We start from the raw sequence: 22,064 nt of genomic DNA, 5'->3' as shown, positions 1-22,064 counted from the left end.
CAACCTGTGCCTAGACAACCCCGGAGTGAAAAACTATTGAGTAGGGGGGGGGAGGATCTGATGCCGCGTCGGGAAGGACCATGCTCATCTCCGCAAGCTCCGCTTCCGACCTGGTATTCGCCAGAAAGTCGTCCATTCCCTGCTTTGACATTTGTCCGAGGTTAGTGCCGGATTCGTCGATCGTAATGCTCAAAGGGTTCTCATTGCACAAGAGCTCGGGCGTCTCCACCAAGAGGTCGGAAAATACAGATAGGTCAAGGTCGTGGAGGGTTACCTTCGAAACTTTTTCGTCGGCATCCTCCTCGTCGGCTCTCAGAAGTCCGAGCTCAGCTTCCATGTCTTGGATCTCTCCTCTAGAGATATCCTCGATCAGCATCCGATTAGCTTTAATCTCGGCGGCTCGGATCTTGAGTGGAGTTAGTTTCTCCTTCTCCTCGAAAGTGACCCTTATCTCTTTGACCAAAGGGCGGAGAGTTCGCCTCATTGCCTGCCTCTCCTCTCTCCGAACTCTCTCAATCTCGCAGCTGTTGCCCGCTTCCAGCAACTGATTACGGAGCTCGATTTCGTGCAACTTGTTTTTTCCCGTTTTCGCATCCTCCGCAGCCTCATAGTAGAGGTCCCCCGCCTTCTTTAGTTTATCTCTGAGGTCTTCGTTGGCAATTCCGAGGTCGAGCACCTGTACCTCGGCTTTCTTCATCTGAGCCCGGATTTGTTCGGCTTTCTCCACGGTAGTAGCGTTCTTGGCTTCTAGCCTAGCATACTCCTTCACCTGGGCTACCAGGTCGGCAATCTTTTCTCGGAGAAGGCTCACCTCAGAAGATGAGGGAGAAGCAAACAGCTGGTCTTCATAAGACGCCACCGAGGAGTTGAACTCGATCATCAGCTGGGAAAGCGCACCTCGTTTAAAAAGGCGAAGGGGGTAAAGAAAAATAACAACTGAGGAAGTATGTGTCATTAACCTCGCCGATCTTGTCTGCAAAACGGAAGAAGTTCGCACAATTGAGCTCGGAGGCAAACGCTGGAACCCGAACTCCTGGCCGAGTGTAGCTCCTCATCAGGTCAGCTGGGGACGCAGGGGGAGCTGAAATGTACGAGCAATGTTATTTTACTTGAACCCCGAGACCCCAAAAAAAAAAAAAAAAAAAAATATTACCTCGGGGGGAATGGCGACGTTCCTTCGAAGGCAGCTTGCCAGAGGAATCCCCGGACTCCTTTGCAGGGGGAACTTCCTTAGACCTCCTCTCCGAGGAAGGACCCCTATCTTTCGAGCTGGACTTGCTTCGCTCGTCTCCTGACGAACTAGTCCGAGCTCGGCTCTTCTCACGAACAGACGAGGAAGTCTCATGTTCCTTCCTCTTCTTAGACGAGTCCACCCGCTGGGAGCTGACCTCGATGGAGGGAGTTATAACCTCTCGAGGCTTGTCACTGGAGTCCGCTAAGACAATTATGGCGGGCTCGGGCAGACTGAGCAGGGGCCTGGAAGCCCCCGCAAGAGGCTCGAAAGGACCAGCAGGGGGTGCCGAAGTCCCGTCTACCTCAGGGGTAGAGGGACCAGACTTCTTAGGGAGGCGAGCTTTGCCTTCGGCGAGCGCTGCCGCCATGTTTAACTTTGCCTCCTTCTCAGCGATTCGGCAAGCCCTGAGCCGCGCTGTGGATTCTCTAATCCTTTCACACGAAAATGAGTCCCAGGCGATCTGACCCAGGCTGCAGAACCGCGAGAAAAACTCTACGAAGGTAGGGCAAAGCAACCCGCGCTCGAAGTGATCTGAGACAGGAACGACAAGGAGTAAGTAACAGGAAGAAAAGTAATATATTAAGGACACCTAACTAAGAGCACCGTTCTACCAATTTTTGAAGTCCACTTCGATATGTGTGAACTTGCGAGGTGGCCAAAATGAGCTCATTGACCGGGAAGAAAAAGTAAGACTTCCGCCACTTCTCATCCTTCTCGGGAAGGTCGTCAAAGACCTTCAGTCCGGAAAGCGGACTTACGTCGAGCGTGCCCTTGGTGCGACCTGTCTTCACCGTGTACACTTGAAGAAAGTCGGCCAGGGATAGTTTGTAGTCAAACTCTTCCCCCCAGAGTTTAAAGGCACATGATGGTTCAGACGAAGTTCAAGCACATCTGGGGGAGAGCGAAGCCCAGTTCGAACATCATCTTTACGATGAGTTCGGGGAGGGGAAACGATAGACCGCACGCAGAGAAGAATATCTCAAACGCGCAGCAATACCCTGGGGGAGGACTCTCCGGGGACTCGTGAGCCTCCGGGAACTTAATCTCGATCTCCGGCGGAATCCTAGTGGACCCTCTAATCTCGGCTATATTCTCCGCCGAGAGAATTGATGGCTGGTGAGGGCTGTAAACGCCCGGAATCAAAGGTTTCGCGGCTTTACCCGACGAAGATTTCGGAGGAGACGTATTTTTCGAGTAATATGTGTGAGAAGAGGAGGGAAGTTGAAGAACTTTCCGGCGAAAGAAAAGAAACTAACAGGAGAAGAGAGAAATCGCAGAGCAAAACGTGAAGAAAACTGAGAATTAAAAGTGGAAGGGAGAAGTCAGGTGAGGTTACCTTTATACACGGAGCCGGGGAGCAATGATTGCCTGGGGAAGTGAAAGGTCTCGCACCACTTTCTCTCCCTCTTATAGCTAACACGCCACCTAGTGGGCCCCGAGGCTTGTTCGGGAAGGCAAATCTCATCATCACCACGATCAAATCATGGAGATATGGGGAATATTCAGTTTCCCAAAATTGATCGCTTGAAGGTCAAAAGTCCCCCGAACTGCTCAGCTCGGGAGATTTGGGGGGCAACTGTTGTACCCACGATCTGTCATCTCGGGCAATAGGCAAAGGGCCTAGGCCGGGCGCGTCTAATGGGCCAAGAGCGTATTACTGATCGGCCCATCAGGCCCGGAGAAAGGAAGAGAGCGCGGAGATGCTTCGTGTTGGTCAGCTCGCAGCTCGGGCTTGGTCAAAGATTCCCGCATTCAAGAGGGTTAATTAGGATATGCAAATCGTGCCCTATTAATTATGCATTAATTAGGTAATAAATTGGTCGGTATAAATATGTAAGGGGGAGTCTTTTGTAAGTGATGGAACAAATTTTCTAAAACAAGCAATACAATACAAATATTCAAACACTCTCAATTCAGTTCGGAACCTCCAACGGCGATAAGCTCCTCCGTATTCAAAATCACTTCGGAAAGAGAGAATTGATCTCGGTTCTCACACTCTATGTCTGAGATCTGTCGAGTTTGTCGTAATGCAACCCATTTGCATTATGAAAACAGAGGAAGTTTTGTGTAGCAATAGAATTTTATGGATATTTTGTTAGGTGCATTGTTCTCATTTGTGATTTCTTATTCCAGTTACGCATTCGTCTTACCCTTTGTATCATCTTGTTGTTAGTTACTTACTCATTTGGTCATTCGTTGTATTCTTGTTATGGTCTTATGTCCTTGTTTGTTGAGATTTCTCAGTGATGATATGTTTTAGTATAATTGGCTATCTTGTTTCCTATGATTGGTAATGAATATTAGTGATCTATAAAATTGACCACTTCTTACTGTTGAAGCTGAATAGCATAGCAGTTCTTTAGCTTTGTAAATATTTCGGCATATGATTTTGAGTATTTTTCATGTTGCTTTTATAACTTTATTCATTCTTGTTGCTATTTGTACCATGGTCTGATCTGACCTTGGTTATTTTGGATTCAGCTATCGTTGAATGAAACCTTAGATGTTGTTATCATGTAAAGTTTGCCTTAATTTCTTTTTTAGGAATGACTCTGCTTCTAATGTTTGTGCTCATATGATTTAGAGCAGATACTAATAGTTTTGGGTTTCCTTTTGTTTGATAATTTTCTATGGATGACTGAGTTGGTGAGAGTAAAAGTATCGTTCAGTGTCTTTAAGGTCACTAGAGTTAAAATGGTGTAATCATATTTACACATGTGATTCTTTGTGAAACATTATTCATATAATTTTTCAATGTTAAATATTTCGTAGGATTTTACTTCCTTTATACAAAGATCAAAAGCTGTATTTGTTTTTATTTTGTGTTAACATCCAAGTTTAAGTAGAAACCACTCACTTACGAGTAGTGTGAGTGGTATAATAATGTTTGTGTTCGTTTAAGTGCAGCCGTGTAGCTGAATATCTTGTGTTTCGTTTTGGTAGATGGTATAAGTTGTGTATGATTACCATATCTAGTGTTCATCACATTATTGATTGAGCAAACTATATCTTGTCTGACTTGAGCAGGATGACTGATTCAATGAGTTCATATCTTTTCTGTGTTAGTTCATATCTGATTCTTATAGAACCTCGTGTATCAGATCTGTCGTGTTGTGATCCATTTGTCTTATGAATATTTTACTACCTGGATTTAGAGTGCATAATTCTCACTTGATTTCTTTTCACATTTAATCTAGCTGTTAGTTACTGCTTCGATGTCCTAAATGGTTGTGTCTCCTAGACAAGTAACACCTGCAGATTAAACTCTCTGTTACTTTGCCCGTCGTGGCTTTCTCTTCATCCCAGAGTTTACTCTCACTGGTACTCTCACTCGAGGTACTGTAAATTACCTCTTCGTTCAAAATTACTGTTTTTTATAATTCTTTTCCTGTTGAAGGTAAAGTAGATTTCGCAATTGAATATGGACGGTTTTTTCTTATATTTCATATAACAACCCATATATCTCTTATATAACAACCCATATAATATTTACAAGAACAACATATAACCAATCTAAATTATTTAATAGAAATTATCAGTTTTAAAAAACAAAATATGATTACCAAGGAAAAAAAGTTAAAAGAAAAAACAAAATTTTAGTTCTATGACTATGAAGATGGCTATATATATTCTCCAAAAGAAACAGCAAATAAATACATTATTATGCATTTTTCATCCGTCAAGATAATTTGCATATCTGAAGAAATGGAAATGTTCTCCATTAAAAAGCGAAGGAGCAGAATAAAAAATGTATATATAAAAACTTTTCAGAAAGCAAAAATAAACAAAAGATAGGAAGAAAAAACTCGAAAACAATGGTTGATGGTACCATACAACATACTATATTGCATTTTGGTTATTTATTATATATAAACATATCCATCGGAGGACTTTGTTTATGCAACTTTCCTCCGCCGTCTTCCGCCTCTCTCTAAGCTTTCTTTCCTTGCTGAAGCATAAAATGAAAAAAAACATACAAATCTCATTAATTAATCATCTTTTTCTCAAGCTCCAAAACAATTTACATATTCTTAATTATAACAAAATATCATAAGTTTTGTTGTGAAAAATTAGTGAACTGACCCGTTTCTCTTCTTCGATCTTGGCCTTAATGACAGAGTACATTGCAACACCAGCAATTGCTATTCCTGTTCCAATACCTGTCTGTGTTGAGATTTGGTTTCCTGCAAATATTAATCAAGTGAAATACATTAGTTTGTTACATTTGTGATTGTCTAAATAAGTAAAAGGGTATATGAATTGAAGAGAGTTTGAGTAATCTTTTACCGAAGATAATGATGGAGAAACCAATCACGAACACACGTTTCAGAACGTTTCCAACAGCGTGTGTCAGTGGTGCGACCCTCTCCAAGGTATTGGTAGCCAACTGCAACCGCGGTTTTTAAAAATGTTTTAGTTTCCTCTACAAGACACAGGGGATTAAGGTTATGAAACTTGAATTTTATATTACCTGGTTGTAGAGATGGTAAAACATTCCAACCCAGAAGAGATCAGTGACGAATTTAGTCATTCCCACTTTAGCAATAGCGTCGGCGAAACCGTGGTTTAGCAGTTTAGGACCTTCAACCTAAGAACAAATTTTAACCAATAACCCTAATTAATAACAAAATATGAACATATTACTTCTTTCATACGTAACTAGTGAGAGATTATAAAAGTGACTTACGATGATGGCAGGAGGAATGCAGACGAAGAGAGCAATGATGGAGATGTAAGCATAGACATTTGTACTGTCCATATCAGTCTGAAAATAAAACACAATCCGGTTTCAAAAATCAAAACTTGACGCGAATTCGTAACATAGGGAAGAAGAGAAAAGAATCAAGAACCATGGCTTTCTTGGAGAAGATGCTTCGGTAAGTGAAAGAAATGTTTGAGATCATCGCACTGATGAAACCGAGCCAGTTGAATGATAGCTCGGTTAGTGAAGCCATTGCAACACCTACAAAGGTTTTAAAGTTAATTCAAGAAACTTTATTAAAAAAAAAAAAAACAAGAAACATGAAAATAGTATAAATTGAGTGTTTACCAAGAACAACAGGAGCTAGAGACAACCATAGTGTTATGGGGATGGATTGTCCCATAATGAATTGAGAAGCGGCCGCATTGAAGAACGGCTCAAGTGCTGCGTTTTGGCAAAAAAACGATAGAAATGTTAGATTTTTGATTTAAATGAAATGTTATATATGTTGTGTAAGATTTGTATCAAATGATTTTGAAAGGAAGAAAAAAAAAAACGAGTACCTTTGATGGTGTGAGTGAATGAGACAGCGACAGCAGCGAAGGAAACGTTGCTAGTGACATGGCCTAAGGCGTGACAGACTGCAACTGGTATCAGTACCTTGAGGAGGTTCGCGTCAATTGGCTGCAGCCATCAAATCATTCACATGAGCTAAGATAGTAGATATATAGAATGATATATAAGGAAATAACAATTGGGCGTTTGTGTTCTAGTGGTATGATTCTCGCTTTGGGTGCGAGAGGTCCCGAGTTCGATTCTCGGAACGCCCCATCCTTTTTCCATTTTGCTTCTTTCACCATCACTCATATAAATTAAGAACTTCATGGATGAGGCTGTGAAGAGTTGTTGTTTACTTACGGCACGTTTAGGAAGACCCACGGACCAGCTAATCAAGCAGTATACAACTCCCACGAACAAGTGTATAACCGATACAAAACTGAAAAAAAAAACAAAACACAAGCATTATTGTATTAATTTTTTGTATAAAAAAGACAAACATTATTGTATAAAAAAGACAACATTATTTTATAATATTCCTATTAAAACAAACTTAATTTTCTAGATACCAATATTCGGATTCGATTCTAAATTGGACCAACATACAGAATATGGTTCGACATAAAATTTACCCAACCTTTTTAAAACTAATTTATTTGTGATTAATCACCAAACTATATACAATAATCAAAAATGTAAAATGTGATTTAAAAATAAAAACACTCACTAGGGGTAAGGGAAGTAATTATAGATCTTCTTGTTAAGGATGTTGAAAATCACATTCAAGAAGTACCTGCAAGAAAGAAAAAAACACAATACCAAACGAGGGTAGAATCGTCAATTCACTTCCCGATAACTTGGCGGTAAGAATCTGCTAAAGTGCGCATTGTTTAAAGATAAGATAAGCCGCGTGAAGAGACACGTACCACATGAAAAAGAAGAACCCAGTGACTAGCCATGGATACTTGGCTAGGAATCCAACCTTAGCTTGCCTGCCAAACAAACAAAAACGAGTTCAGATCAAACGAGTCAAACGAGCCAACTCGTTCTGAGCTAGAAACGGACCTCCTTTTCTTACCCAGCGGTATCTCCACCTTCGGCTGCAGCGGCTCTAACCGGTTTGAGAATCTCTCTCTTCTCTCCTCCTCCGTTAATCGCCGACGACGAAGAATCGAGAAGCAGAATCGGACGGAGCTGACGACCGGAGATCAGGTTCCCTCCCTCTCCGAGTCCTCCGATTGGCTTAACCGAGAACGAAGCCGAAGACGAAGACGCAGTGCTGAACTGACGGTGGATCGCTCCGATTGGTCGTCTCAATCTCGGTACTCCGACGACATTAGCGGTGGCGCGTAACAGCACGCGTGACTCCATTGATTTCGAACCTTCACTTATAAAATAGTTTTCTGATCTGTGACAGTGAGAGAGCGGAGAGGGGAAGACGAAGATATGAGGTTCTCGTGTGTATATTTCAAGACGTTGGGATACGATGATCCTGATTAGGTTGATCTAGTGTGACGCGGTGTTTGGTGTTACGGTAGGGTTAATAACATGGATATGAATCTAACGGTGGAGAATGATGTGATGAGATAAGAATCGTGAGATATTGGTTTGGATTGGATGACTGTAGGGTCCATCTTATCTTGATAAGTGGATGGTTTTAAGAGACACAGTGAATATTAGCCAATCGATGTTCCATATCATCATCATCTGCTGTATAATTTTTTTTTTTTTTTCGAAAGACAATAATATATAGTAGATTTTTTTATATATATATTTTCAATTTACCTTATATGTTGAGTGGTCTTCAAATTATTGAATGTGACATAGTCACAAGAAAGTAGATTTTTCTCTCAAAATAAAAAGAAAGAAATATACATGTTTTGATGGTATAAAATATCTCTATTCTATTTCCTTTTTTTTTTAAATGGCAATGTATCAGAATTTGACTTGACTTTCAATGCTTCATATATTATTCTACATTTTAAAATGTATTCTTATTTTGTTTTTGTAATACATTTCTTTTTGTAGTTTCCAAAAAATAAATAAAAATGACTATAAGTAAAAAAAAAAATAGTATATATATAGTTATTAGATTTATAGATTAATAATTTTGGGTGTTTAGTATTCCTAATGTAAATCTAGCCCTTAATTTATTATGGAAAATTGGAAAGAGGATTAAAGAAGAACATGGTCAACATTTAACAAATCAAGTAGTTACAAGAAGAATAAGCTCAACACTTCGCTCACCTCCAAGATTAAATGGTTGAATTCAAACTTTCAAATAAGGGATCAATTATAATTGTTGACACCATTTCTAATGATGTTGGGAAAATTTGAATTAGGTTAAATATCGTTTATCAATCGTAATTATCTGGTTTAGTTGGATGGGTAGACTTTTAGATAAAAAATAAGTTAGGAGGTATGAATAAAAGAATTCATAGCCCATGAACAAGAAATAATATTCCAATATCCATGTGATCATAATGTAAAAATAACTAATACTGTAAGAGACAACGATGCTTCATATGTATTTTAGATTTTAAAATGTTTTATTACTTTTAATACACATTTACGTAGTTTCCAAAAAAAAAAAAATATATATATATAACGAAAATATTGGTTTTTGATTTAGAAATTAATATTAATTTTTGAATAATAAAATGTATACGAAAGTTTTATTTATTAACTTATTAATCCAGCTTTATATTTACGACCACTTATGTGAATTGAATAGCATTAGTTTATCTTTATACATGAAATCATTTATCAATGCAACTACAATTAAAAGATAGTTGATTGAATTATACAAAAGCAAATCAACATAAATACATATACCTTTTCCCTTCTGATTTGTAATATTTTTTTTTACTAAAGGCACACATATTAAAAGATACTTTCCTATAATTTATTTTGCATTTGTCTTTTCATAAAAACACTATTTATATACAATAAAATAAATTCAATCAGTAAATGATAATACTTTATACATTTTTTCAAAGTTTATAGAATATGTCTTATGTATTCAAATAGATGTTGCCCATAGTTAATTTGTTATTTATTCACCTTTATGATTCTAACTTAAAAGAGTTTTTGGTCTATTTAAGGAGTTCTAGTAGATCTTAGTTAGAAATTTGCACACAATTTTAGAGACCTACACTTTGGTTGATAGATTTTTTGGTCTAATATCTTACTTAGTTTTGGTCTAAATTTGTACTATAATCTTTATTTGATTGTTAGATTTGAAAATAAGGTCATAAAATTCTAAGTACCTCTTTTAAATTGGATGATGTTAACACAACATTCAACATCATTAGTATAATAGTTTAAAGGTTGACAAAGAATACTTTATCATTTGAAAAAAAAACTGAGGACAATCTTGTCACAAATATTAGGAATGTTGATTTTAGAGAGTGTATGTTGTCCGGAATTAAGCTGAAAATGTCTTCCGTAAACGTAATAACATATGAAAATAGTCATGTGGAAATCATTTTCATATGCTTTTGTAACATATACACTAGGTGTTCAAGAAAAATTAGCGTGATTGTATTTGTTAATTGTTTGATAATATTTTAATAAAAATTTACATATGATAGAAATAGAAATCTTTCTACCATTATTATAATATATAAATTAAACACATACATAAATTAATATATATATATATATATATATATTAATATATAGAATATATAAAATGTAATTCATATAATATTGAATGATTATTTTAATTTAATGTGCATTAAAATGAAACAATTAATATAAAAATTTCAAAATATTAAATTTGGTAACAATAAATAAATTTAAAATATCAAAATTTCTTAACTCCTAGTTTTATAAGAGATTTAAATTTGTTTGAGAATTGATTTAAAGAGAACACAAATATAAAAAAAAAATATTGTGTTTAGAAAATGTAATAGTATAATTAAATAAATAAAAAAGTAAAATGACTGAGAAAAATTGAAACTTACCACATAAACACTAAAAAGTTATTTTGATACGTAAAGGAAAAAAAATACGTAAAGGATGATCAAACCGAAACATCAAGATTTATAACATCTCAACATATTTTCTAATCAATTTTATTTTTTTGTCAAATTTTCTAATCAATTAAAAATTATAATAATGATTAATAAGGTTATAAAATTAATGAAATATAAATAAATTCTTTTAAATACCACTAAAAAGGTTTTTTTTCAAAAATACCACATTTTAGTTTTTTTCCAAAAATACCACAAAATTTTTTTTCCAAATTTACCACAAACACAAAAAATGATTTTTAAAGATGTAGAATTTTTTCTTTTAGGTTTGGGTTGACACATTTAATTTTAGGGTATAGATTTTAGGGGTAGAGTTTAGTATTTAGAATTTAGTAATTAGTTTTTAATATTAGAAAAAAATTCAAAAATACATTTTAGTGGTATTTTTGAGAAAAAACTAAATTATGGTATTTTTTGGAATAAAAACCTATTTTACTGGTATTTATGACAATTGACCAAAAAAAATATATCTTAATCGAGAGCTGTTTTACTTTTACCGTAGTTTGGTTAATCATAATATTTGTTGCGAGCTAAAAAAAAACTACATACTCTGCTCTTTGCAGCTAAAGTCTCCAAATTCATAAGCCACCAAACTGGTGATCGTTTCTTCTCCGGCGATTTGATCCACCTTCTAGCTCGTAATCGTAACGATTCTCACAGCTGCTTTTTTCGATTTGGTGATTTGATTTACTGAGAGGTGTCTATAACTCAGAGAAGCTGTTGATATAGGAAAACGGGAAAAATGTTAGTGAAGTCTTCGTTTTGTATCTGTGACTGTTCTCTCTATTCGTAGGTTTTTGATGCTCAAATGATTTACCTGGTCTGTGTTACGCTCTTTTTGATTTTAGCCTACTGCATTCGTTAGTGCGCACAACCTGTTCGACGGAATGCGTAGCTGAGATCATTTTTGTGTTTCTCTATAAAAAAAGGTTTTATTTTTATTATTGTAGAAAGGTATCATTGTTTAGTAATGGGTAGCAAAGCGATGACGTTCAAGTGGTCAAAGAACATCACGCCTTCACAGGTTATCAAACTCATGCGAGCTGAAAAAAACGTGGAGAAGTCAATTGCAGTTTTTGATTCTGCCACAGCGGAATACGCGAATGGGTTCTCACATGATCAGAGTTCTTTTGGCTACATGGTCTCGAGGTTGGTCTCTGCTAATAAGTTCAAAGCAGCTGAAGATCTTGTTGCTAGAATGAAGACTGAGAACTGTGTTGTTAGTGAAGAGATATTTCTTTCGATATGCAGAGGGTATGGTCGGGTTCATAGGCCATTTGATTCTTTGAGGGTTTTTCACAAAATGAAGGATTTTGATTGTGATCCTAGCCAGAAGGCTTACATCACTGTTCTTGCTATTCTCGTGGAGGAGAATCAGTTAAATTTGGCCTTTAAATTTTACAAGAATATGAGAGAGATTGGTTTGCCTCCTACTGTGGCGTCTCTTAATGTTTTGATTAAAGCTCTTTGCAGAAATGATGGGACAGTGGATGCTGGTCTTAAGATTTTTCTTGAAATGCCTAAACGAGGGTGTGATCCGGATTCTTACACATATGGAACCTTGATTAGTGGTTTGTGTCGGTTTGGAAGGATAGATGAGGCGAAGAAGTTATTTGAGGAGATGGTTGATAAAGACTGTGCACCAACCGTTGTTACGTATACTTCTCTGATTCACGGTTTGTGTGCATCGAAAAATGTTGATGAAGCAATGAGATATCTAGAAGAGATGAAAAGTAAAGGCATTGAGCCGAATGTTTTCACTTATAGTACTTTAATGGATGGTCTTTGTAAAGATGGTCGTCCTCTGCAAGCCATGGAGTTATTTGAGATGATGATGGCTAGAGGCTGCAGGCCAAACATGGTAACGTATACCACTTTGATCACTGGTCTCTGTAAGGAGCAGAAGATTCAAGAAGCCGTTGAACTTCTCGATAGAATGAATCTTCAGGGTTTGAAACCTGATGCTGGATTATATGGGAAAGTAATCAGTGGGTTCTGTGCTGTCAGTAAGTTTCCTGAAGCTGCCAACTTCCTCGACGAGATGATTCTTGGAGGAATAACTCCAAATCGTTTAACTTGGAACATCCATGTTAAGACTAGTAATGAAGTAGTCCGAGGTCTTTGTAAAAGTTATCCAAGTCGTGCATTTACTCTATATCTAAGCATGAGGAGTAGAGGCATCTCGGTTGAGGTTGAAACACTAGAATCTTTGGTGAAGTGTCTGTGCAAAAAGGGTGAATTTCAGAAAGCTGTTCAATTAGTAGATGAGATAGTGACTGATGGGTGTATTCCAAGTAAAGGAACATGGAAGCTACTAATAGGTCATACATTGGATAAAACAGTTGTAGGAGAAGCTTCGGAGTCTGTTCTCAGAGGTTTGGATATCTAAGTGCTTGGAAGATTGGATGAAGACAGCTGAAACAAACATGTCGTATGGAACAACTTACACAAACATTGAGATATTATATTCAAGAGTTCATTTCAGAAGAATGGTAAAGCACAACATACAAAAGAGAATTGCAGAGATTCCAAAGCGATTAGGAGGATTTTACAATTTGAGTCAGAACATCATTTAGCAGAGAGGGGGAAACCGATACCATGGCGTGTAGTAGGAAATGTAGCGAACAGCATACTGCAGAAGACTCCTACGGCTACGGGCAAAGCTGTGAGAAGCTCCGCTGCTTCAGCTGATGGTTCGGGAAAGAAACATTTAACCGCATTCTGATCAAACAAAACCACGGCTCCAAACACCAGAAACGACATAATGGCATGTGCGAAATCTATAAACCGTAGTTTGTAGCTCTTGGAACGTTCTTGAGGAAGAGTAGCTGAGCCATCAATTATCCAGAATCCATTGATTGTTGCAAATCCATAGCAGACATTTCCGTTCAAGTCCTTGTAAGAATCTGTGAAGCTAAGTATGAGACAAGAGAATCCGCAGATGGAAACTAGCGAGGCTGTCATGATCCTGCTTGTTAAACTGCAGTGCCCAGCATTTGTAAAAATTGGCGATAGAATCTGGAATGCAAGAACTGTCCCTGTAGGTAAAAGATTAGCTAGATGAGCTGTTGTCTGAAAAGTCTGACCTATTGCCTTTTGTATCCAAGTGTTCCTTTCTATGTCAGGAAAGTCCCGTTTTCGAACTTCGGTTTGATCTTCATCTTCCAGGAGTGGAACAGTCTCGTCTTTGATCATGCGGTGAGCGCCATTGAACCCAGCTTCTTCATCAACCTTAATCTCCATAACACTCAAGGTTCAAATCTCTTTTTCTTCAGGTGCTTTGTTGTTTTTTCTCTGTTTTGAGCAAATGGCTTGTGTTTTAATTTAATGTAGCTTTGGCTGCTTGCTTTGTTATGCATTGCAAGCAAGTCTGAAACCAAACTTGAGTCTTTGTTTGTGTGAAGGATAAGCTTTGACCTTGTCTATGAAATAGTTATAGTTTTCGTTTTAAAATATTTGGGTTCTAATTGAATCTGTTTTTAAAGGTTTGGTAATGTGATTCTGATGTGAATTTCCCATTAACATTTGATTGCATATCTCTCTGTCACAGTCAATTTTTATAGATTTTTGTAACGAAGGAAAGTAATATTAGTGGGATTCATGTTAATCAATGATGTTTGTGTCAACCCAATGAAAGTTTATGTAAAGCCTTCGGATAATTTGAAGAAGTTATGACGTGGAGGCCTAGCAAGGTTATAAACTATTCTTGGGTGTCATACGATGATACTTGCACGTTACATTTTTTCATTATGATATGTATGGATATTTCAAATACTGTATTAACAAAACTAATTAACAAACATGAACAAAAAATTGAAATTAACGAAATGTCTTGGGGGAAAGAAAGAGATTATTTCCCGAAGTACATATGTTTTGGAACATCTGGATATTCGAACAAAAAAGCCCATTTAGAGAATCCTTGACTAAAGCCCAACTTACAAAACATGACTTCACTAATGTATGTATTAAACAAAACTACATTTTTGAATTATCTGAATTGTGATAGTTTCTTAAAATGATTTTGATGATTTTCATTTAAAATTGATTTTCAAGGTTTTCTAAGTGATTTAGACTTTCAATAAATGGTTTCTTCAATCCTAAAAAAAAAAAAGTAAAAACCAACTTTTCATGTATAACATTTTAAAACATCACATAATTTTATGTTACATATAAACATCGCATGAATTTACAGGTATTTTTTTTCCAAAACAAACACAAAATATCATAAATTATTTAAAAATCATAATTTCGCATTGCCTACAGAACTGATACAGATCTAGTATTTTCTAAATCTCATATATTTGATACTAATCGTAATAGTAAATCAATTATTAACCCTAAGACCATGAATATGATTATCTAACATAATTCATCACTCTTGTATTTAAAAACTATAACTTTTTAATAAGAAACATACTGAAACAATCATCTTTCTTATTTTTGAATAAATATAATAAGAGGTCCCATATAAATAATATATTGTTTAACAATTTTAAGCTATATTATAAATGAAAATTCTATACAATGCAGCTGTCTTCATTTTGAAAACACTATTTTATATAACTTTTTTTTTTGTTTCAAAAAGAGAGAATCTATGGACATATGTAATGAATGAAATGAGATAATATTATAATACGTACAACCGTGAACCGGCAATGATTGTCGTTGGTGAGCATGGGCTTTAGATAATAAAACAATGTATGTTTGGTGTATCTTCTCATACATATCTTTAAGTAAAGTAATTTCGGAATTTAAGGAAATTTGATGGTGTAACGAACGTACCAATATTATAGTAGTGGATCATTAGATTAGTTAGTAACACAAAAATTGCAGGGTTTTGTTTAGGGTGTTTTTTAGATATGATATGACAAACAACCAGTAAGATATGACAAACAAAAATAAACAATTAATCGTTAGTAAAATTTAAAAATGAATTCGAGGAATATTAGTTGAGACTTTGTAAGATGTAAGTATATAGATGCATTCTTATGATATACACTGGTGCTGTTCGTTTGGTGTGTTGGATGATGCAGATACAGATTATTGTTTGTTTAGTAACAATTAGGAACTCATCTGAATACAATATCTGGATACATTTTAAAATCTCATCCAAAAAATTTAGAATTTCTGGATGAGAAAAAAATGAGAGTTTGGCTACAGTAAACTCATCCAAACATTTTAAAAGTCCAATATACCCTTATTTTTATCAAACAATTACAAATAAAATCCCTAAAACTCTAATACAGAGAACCCTAAAATCCCTAATTCTTCGGCCACCATCGGAGAAGCTCGATGGATCTCCGACGATTCTCCACATTCCTCTCCTCTTCTCCTTCTCCATAGCACTTGTAACGAATTGGGCTGTCTCTCCTCCTTCTACGTCTCGTCTCGGAAGAAGAACGAAGCATCTCTCATTGAGCTGCTCCCACTGAATCGTATCTCGTCCCTTGCTTCTTTGAATTTCAGAGGTAAGACTTTTTGAATCCTTCATCCCTTCAACGATCTCTTTTAAGTGTGCTTTTAGTGAGCTTTTAGATGCTTTGGATGCTCATATGAGTGAGCTTTTAGTTTTTGATTTGAGCTTCTAGTGAGCTTTTAGTTTTTATGTTGGTTTTGTGACTTTACGTTTGTGGTTACGTTTACGTTTGTGGTTTTGTGACTTTACATTTGTGAATTCAATATCTCTGTGGGTTTTTACGTTGTATGCAAAGGTTCTGTAGTCTCGGTATTCTAGTTTTATATGAGCAAAGGTTATGTTCTATGGTTTACTTATAAGCTATTCTAGTTTGTTATAAGCAAAGGTTCTTAAGAGATGTGTTATCTCTGTTTTTTTTCCATTTGGGTGTTTATGAAACGATGAATTTAGCTTGTGTTCTTTAGAGATTTAGTTGTGTTCTTAAGAGGTTTGTGACTTTACTTATTTCAAATACCAACAATGAATGTTCTAGCAATCTTGTGTTTGCTTTATTTGTTAATTCTCGTTGACACTAGTTCTTGATATTGTTCACTTACCATGGTAAAGATGCGATGAGTTCACTAGTACTTTGATACACTAGTACTTGATATTGTTCACTTATGATGAGTTCTGATTGTTGCAGGGGAACCATGGCACTCTTGTCTCAAGGAGGAGGATCATCACTCATGGGGAACCATGGCACTCTTGTCTCAAGGAGGAGGATCATCACTCATGGAACATTGAGAGAAGTGGATACTTATTTTTCAAATTGATAGCACACTCTATTTTTGTTTAAAATTAATTGCAAACATATTCTGTTGTATTTTTGTTTAATTTTGAATTATGTTTGTTTTGAAGGATTATTATAAGATTCTAGATGTTGATTAAACATAACCAAAATATTTTAAATATAATGTGTTTTGTGTTATTTTAGAAAATACATGTTTAATATTAATTGTTATAACCAAAATATTTTTATAGTATATTTTTAAATTATAAAAGATGATTTTAATTTTAAATATTTATTAGATGTTTATTTAAATTTAATATGAAAATTATTTAACTATAAACATAACCAAAATCACTAAAGTTACTAAACCATAAAATGGAGGGTATTTTAGTCATTTTCATGTATTGTATCCAGATATCTAAACCAGATTACAAAACAAACAAAGTTTGTTCCAGATACAATTTTTGGATGAATTAAACCAAAAACGCTAACGAACAATATCTAGATGCTGCGTCTAGATACTGTGTTCAGATACTACATCCAGATATTGCGTCTAGATCACGAAACGAACAGCACCACTATGTATAAAATTATCAAAATGGCATTAGTTTATATATATTAGGTGCGAGTTTCACCTGCCAAAGTTAGATAGGTCCCCTCTCGAATACCTCTTTTTTTTTTTTTTTTCGTCTGAATGATTTTCCATTATAACTTAAGATTGTGAAATACAGGGGTGGAATGCGTTGTTGAGACACTAAACTGGAGAAAAACAAAGATATCCCCAGAAACTAAAGCCCAAAAGAGGGAAACTACACCCAAACAAGGGAAACTTATACTGAAAAACAAACTACAGAACATGAAAGAACACACAAATGGAATAGTCCCAATTAAGCCCAAACAAAAGAACCACGGAGAAGGCGAGTTGAAGTAGAACGAATCGGGGAACCTGACAGAGAAGATGACGAAGGAAGATGAACGCACTAGCTCAAGGAAGACGACCAAACCAACCTTCTAGCAAAACCGGAGGAAACCCAATCAAGTGGGTAAACCGAACCATCCACGCTTTGCAATAAGAGGAACCCGAAAGAAAACTCAGCCATGTAAGGGCAAACAGAAACGAACCACAAGCATAATCCAAAACAGATTACCGTAGTAGAACAAGTCAACCATGCTAATAACTAAATCAATGAAGAGAGGCCACAAAAGAGCTGATACCGGAATTGCACGAGAAGGCCAACCCGTAGATTAAGGACTTCTAAATCCAAAAATCTAGCCTAAACCAACAATTAGACCGTCCCAAATAAAGAAAGACATAAGCGATCAAACAAAATAAAACCCAAGGCAAGTCACTTAACACAACCCTCTCGAATACCTCATTCTTATAATATTTTAGTTTATTCTTTCATATCCTTTCGACCATTTATTTTCATTGTGTGGTTCATACAAGTTACAACACATTATTTTGATCTGTACAACTATAATATGAGTTGAACACTCTTATTAACTAATATCAGATACAACAACTGAGTCCATTAGTTTCGATATCATATATGTGATGCGGAAAAATTATCTCTAGTACGTTTAATTTTCATCTTTCAATGAGTAGGTTTGTTATTCAAGCTCATTTTTATAATATGATACTTCAAAATTTGCTATTTTGAAGATAGATCGCTGAAAGTAGATAAATTAGTACAATAAAAATAAAAATTCCTCGCAATCTTAGGTGTAGTGTTTTCCGAAAACTCTCCAACGATCGAATGTATATGCACAATATTTATTCATTATTTATTCACATGTGTTATTTGTGTATGTATGTAGTATGTAATAATATGACAATTAATTTTTAAGAAAAAATTAACACTTATAGGTAACATTTTATAATTTATTGAAAATAACTAAAACTGAAATTTTTTTATAATCTAGCAAATTTGAAAAGTTATGATTTCCTTCCTATGAATATTTATTGACCATCTAGACGAAATATTTTTCTTTCCTTTTTGTCTTTTTTGACTTTTATTTAATTTTTATTTTTTCCTCTTCGTATATAAAACACACACAAACCCCATAATCATACCATTGATGAGTCTTCTTTATTTTTTTTCTAGAAACCCAAAATGGACAACTCTGAGAAAATCGCTTACATTTCAGTTTTGTCTCTTCTCTCTTTTGCTCTTCTTCTTCTCATCATCTTCCTCTTCTTACTATGCAGAAAAAGACCAAACCGGTCCGACGACGAGTCTCTTCTTCCAGAAACCAAACCGACCGGTCAATCTTACCCTTTAACCGAGTTAGATTCAGCAACCGACGGATTTAACCAGCGACGAATCATCGGTTCTGGTCGGTTAGGAACGGTTTACGCTGGGATAATTCCGGATCATAAAAACCTCGTCGCGGTTAAACGAATACATCCCGGTTTGGTTTTGAGTAAACCGGGTTTCGGTTTCTCCGCGGTTTTGAAAACGCTTTCTTCTTCGCATCACCAAAACGTCGTCTCGATTTTAGGGTTCTCAGAAGCTCCCGGAGAAAGAATCGTCGTAACAGAGTTCATCGGGGAAGGTAAAAGCTTGAGCGATCACTTAAACGGAGACGACTCAGCGGTTGAATTTTGTTGGAAAACGCGTTTTAAAATCGCGGCTGGGGCGGCGAGAGGATTGGAGTATTTGCACGAACTCGCGAACCCTAGAATCGTTCACGGTAGATTCACGTCGTCGAATATACTGATCGACGTGAAATCAACGGCTAAGATTTGCGATTACGGATTTGGGTTTTTGATTCCGGTTGAAAAATCTGGGATTTATGGGTACGTTGAAGAAGGGTACTGCAAAGAGAGTGACGTGTATGGGTACGGCGTCGTCTTATTGGAGATTCTGAGTGGGAGAAGAAGTGAGAATGGGTTGCTTGTGAAATGGGCAACGCCATTGATCAAAGAACAGAGGTTTGGTGAGCTTTTAGATCCGAGGATCGTTGTTCAAAGTGAGGTTAAGGGTTTGGTAATAAGATTGGCCAAGGTTGCTTTGGCTTGTGTCGGGAACTCACGGAGGAGTCGGCCGTTGATTTCTCAAGTGGCGGCGATTTTGAATAGTTTGGAGAGGGAAGGAGGGTGATTTTGATAATTTTGAAAAGTTTTGGGGTTTTAGAAACAAATATTGGAAATTAAAAGGGGTAGCGTTGTTACTAGTTGTACATTAACGTAGATGATGTTTCATCGTTTCTATTGCCGTGTACATTAGATGACTTTAATGTTTAGGATTTGGTTTCTTATGAGTTCATTAATATCTTTAATGATGTTGTTGGGTGATTTTTGAACAATTAAATATGTTTTGGGGTTTTATAGAGAAGAATGGAAAACTTGAAGGGTTATTATATAGAAAATGCTAGTTTACGCTGTGTATTTTTTTTTATAATGATTAATTTTTTTTCTCGGCGTATAAACTCGGTTTCGTATAAATCACATGATGATGTAACTTTGAAGTCTGAATCAATATGATAAACTATTGATATGAATAATTTTTGTATTATCTGTCCAAAACAATCATAGATTACGAGGAGTTATGTATTTAAATATAGTTAATTGTGTACGAAAGAATATTATTTTTAAACTCATCGTCAAAAAATAAATATATTAATATTATTTTAGACTCATTCTGATAAAATTTTGACGAGACTTGGAAGATAGATTTTCGTCAAAACTGGACGGTGGACCTAATCTTGTCACCTTGTGGAACAAGTCACATTTTTCTTTTTTGGTGAAAAAGTTTGGTAGATTTTATTTAATTCTTATTGTTGCATCAGTGTTAAGTGGTTGATTAAATGTAACGCTGTGAACAAAAAATTTATTACAAAACCAATGGCTGGGATGAAAATATAACTTATCAGAATTTATTTGTAGGATTTTCTGAATTTTAATAGCCTTGAAAAAAACTGTAACTTTTGAAAAGCTAACATAGACTTTGGTTCTCTTAAAATTTCGCTAAAACTCAGTGTTTGTTATTTTGTAGATTGGAAACATAATGTGTATATTAATAAAATAGTTATTAAGAAGCCCAAAAAAAATAATTGGTAGCAGAAACAACAAAAGCTAACCAAATTTATGAAGACATCACGGCCTATACAAATTAAAGATTTTTTTTTTGTCATATTTGGTCACACTATACAAATGTAAGATGCATACAACAAAACTTTATTATTAAACTAACCTCACTTTTGAAGGTTAAAAAAAAATCAGCTATGACAAGTTAAACTATTTATTATGCATTCATCATAAAACAGTTTTTTATTTAATTGCAAAAAAATGTCCCTTTGCACTCATAATGCTCCCGTATTCACTAAAAAAAAGAAGGAATATGTGTATTCTTCTCTAATTGCACAAGATGTCCTAATTATTTTTTTTTAAATGATTATTTGGCAAAATAATTAAAATTGATTTTTACGCCAATATTTAGATCTATTAGATACTCATGCGATTAAGGGCTCCGGAGTTCCGACGAACGCGTGATAACGAGTGACGGATGAATTTATTCTAGGATAAAAGATAGTCATGTGTGATTATGTATTGTGCTATATATATATTTTTATTATTAGTTAAGTTTTGAAATTGAAAAAAAAAATTGAAGAAATTTTGTCATATTTGGTCACACAATGCAAATGTAAGATGCATACAACATACTTTTTATTATTAACTTTTGAAGGTTAAAAAAAATCAGCTATGACAAGTTCAATTATTTATGATGCATTCATTATAAAACAGTTTTTTCTTTAATTGCAAAAAATGTCCGTATCATTATGCACCCATATTCTCTCAAAAAAAAAAGAAAAGAATATGTGTATTTTTCTCTAATCGCACAAGATGTCCTAACTAATTTTTTAAATGGTTATTTGGCTAAATACTTTTTTTTTTAATTACTCCAAAATTTTTATTGCTTAGAAGTAATCAACGTACTTATTGATTGAGTGTTGGGATTTATTCTATCTTTCATTTGATCAACTGCTTTGTGTGTTTTACTTGGCTTTTGTACTGCTTTGTTGATAACCTGTTAAATAATTGATGGAGAGTTCATAATAAATAAACAAAAGTAATTAATGTACAGTAACATATTTTTCTCAATTATTTATTTACGCTAAGAATATCAAAACACGCAAGTGCACATGTAATTGTTTAAAAAGTAATTAATGTACAGTAACATATTTTTCTCAATTATTTATTTACGCTAAGAATATCAAAACACGCAAGTGCACATGTAATTGTTTAACTAAATTCTTCTCTTGGTGTCACATTTCATAATACAAGTCAAATATGGAAGAGCTTATCATCACCAAGTTAATTACTCTTAGAATCATTCCTTTAAAAC

At 35.3% G+C, this 22,064-nt stretch overlaps 3 protein-coding genes and 1 pseudogene across 4 annotated transcripts; 2 read left to right on the top strand and 2 right to left on the bottom strand.

Moving 5' to 3' along the window:
- Positions 1-4,932: 4,932 nt before the first annotated feature.
- LOC104771871 (triose phosphate/phosphate translocator TPT, chloroplastic) lies at positions 4,933-8,282 on the bottom strand. The gene is made up of 12 exons (XM_010496474.2): positions 7,573-8,282; positions 7,421-7,486; positions 7,222-7,287; positions 6,855-6,933; positions 6,500-6,620; positions 6,285-6,380; positions 6,085-6,197; positions 5,922-5,999; positions 5,706-5,822; positions 5,522-5,621; positions 5,318-5,418; positions 4,933-5,183 (listed from the first exon to the last, which is right to left on the bottom strand). The coding sequence occupies exons 1-12, from the start codon at positions 7,863-7,865 to the stop codon at positions 5,166-5,168; spliced, it is 1,248 nt and encodes a 415-aa protein (XP_010494776.1). The 5' UTR covers positions 7,866-8,282; the 3' UTR covers positions 4,933-5,165.
- Positions 8,283-11,501: 3,219 nt separating this feature from the next.
- Positions 11,502-13,984, top strand: LOC104771870 (pentatricopeptide repeat-containing protein At5g46100). The gene has a single exon (XM_010496473.3). It carries the CDS (start codon positions 11,502-11,504, stop codon positions 12,918-12,920), a length of 1,419 nt encoding a protein of 472 aa, XP_010494775.1. The 3' UTR covers positions 12,921-13,984.
- On the bottom strand, positions 12,966-13,774 carry LOC104771868 (protein DMP6 pseudogene; annotated as a pseudogene). The gene has a single exon (XR_015594019.1). The product of XR_015594019.1 is annotated as a protein DMP6 pseudogene (transcript).
- A 4,809-nt stretch (positions 13,985-18,793) lies between the features above and the next one.
- Positions 18,794-20,148, top strand: LOC104771867 (serine/threonine-protein kinase-like protein ACR4). Its single transcript, XM_010496471.3, has one exon. It carries the CDS (start codon positions 18,831-18,833, stop codon positions 19,818-19,820), a length of 990 nt encoding a protein of 329 aa, XP_010494773.2. The 5' UTR covers positions 18,794-18,830; the 3' UTR covers positions 19,821-20,148.
- Positions 20,149-22,064: the final 1,916 nt, after the last annotated feature.

The sequence above is a fragment of the Camelina sativa genome, chromosome 20 (genome assembly GCF_030686135.1).
Source record: "Camelina sativa cultivar CO46 ecotype springtype chromosome 20, ASM3068613v1".
NCBI classification, from domain to species: Eukaryota; Viridiplantae; Streptophyta; class Magnoliopsida; order Brassicales; family Brassicaceae; genus Camelina; species Camelina sativa.
The sequence above is the reverse complement of the archived record's forward strand: the minus strand, read 5'-3'. Positions and strand labels throughout refer to the sequence as shown.

Coding starts and splice junctions, on each gene's coding strand:
- LOC104771870 (XM_010496473.3), top strand. CDS start 11,502: ATGGGTAGCAAAGCGATGACGTTCAAGTGGTCAAAGAACATCACGCCT.
- LOC104771871 (XM_010496474.2), bottom strand. CDS start 7,865: ATGGAGTCACGCGTGCTGTTACGCGCCACCGCTAATGTCGTCGGAGTA. Junction 7,288..7,420: donor GGGTTCTTCTTTTTCATGTG/GTACGTGTCTCT, acceptor TCTTTCTTGCAG/GTACTTCTTGAATGTGATTT. Junction 5,622..5,705: donor TTTACCATCTCTACAACCAG/GTAATATAAAAT, acceptor CCGCGGTTGCAG/TTGGCTACCAATACCTTGGA.
- LOC104771867 (XM_010496471.3), top strand. CDS start 18,831: ATGGACAACTCTGAGAAAATCGCTTACATTTCAGTTTTGTCTCTTCTC.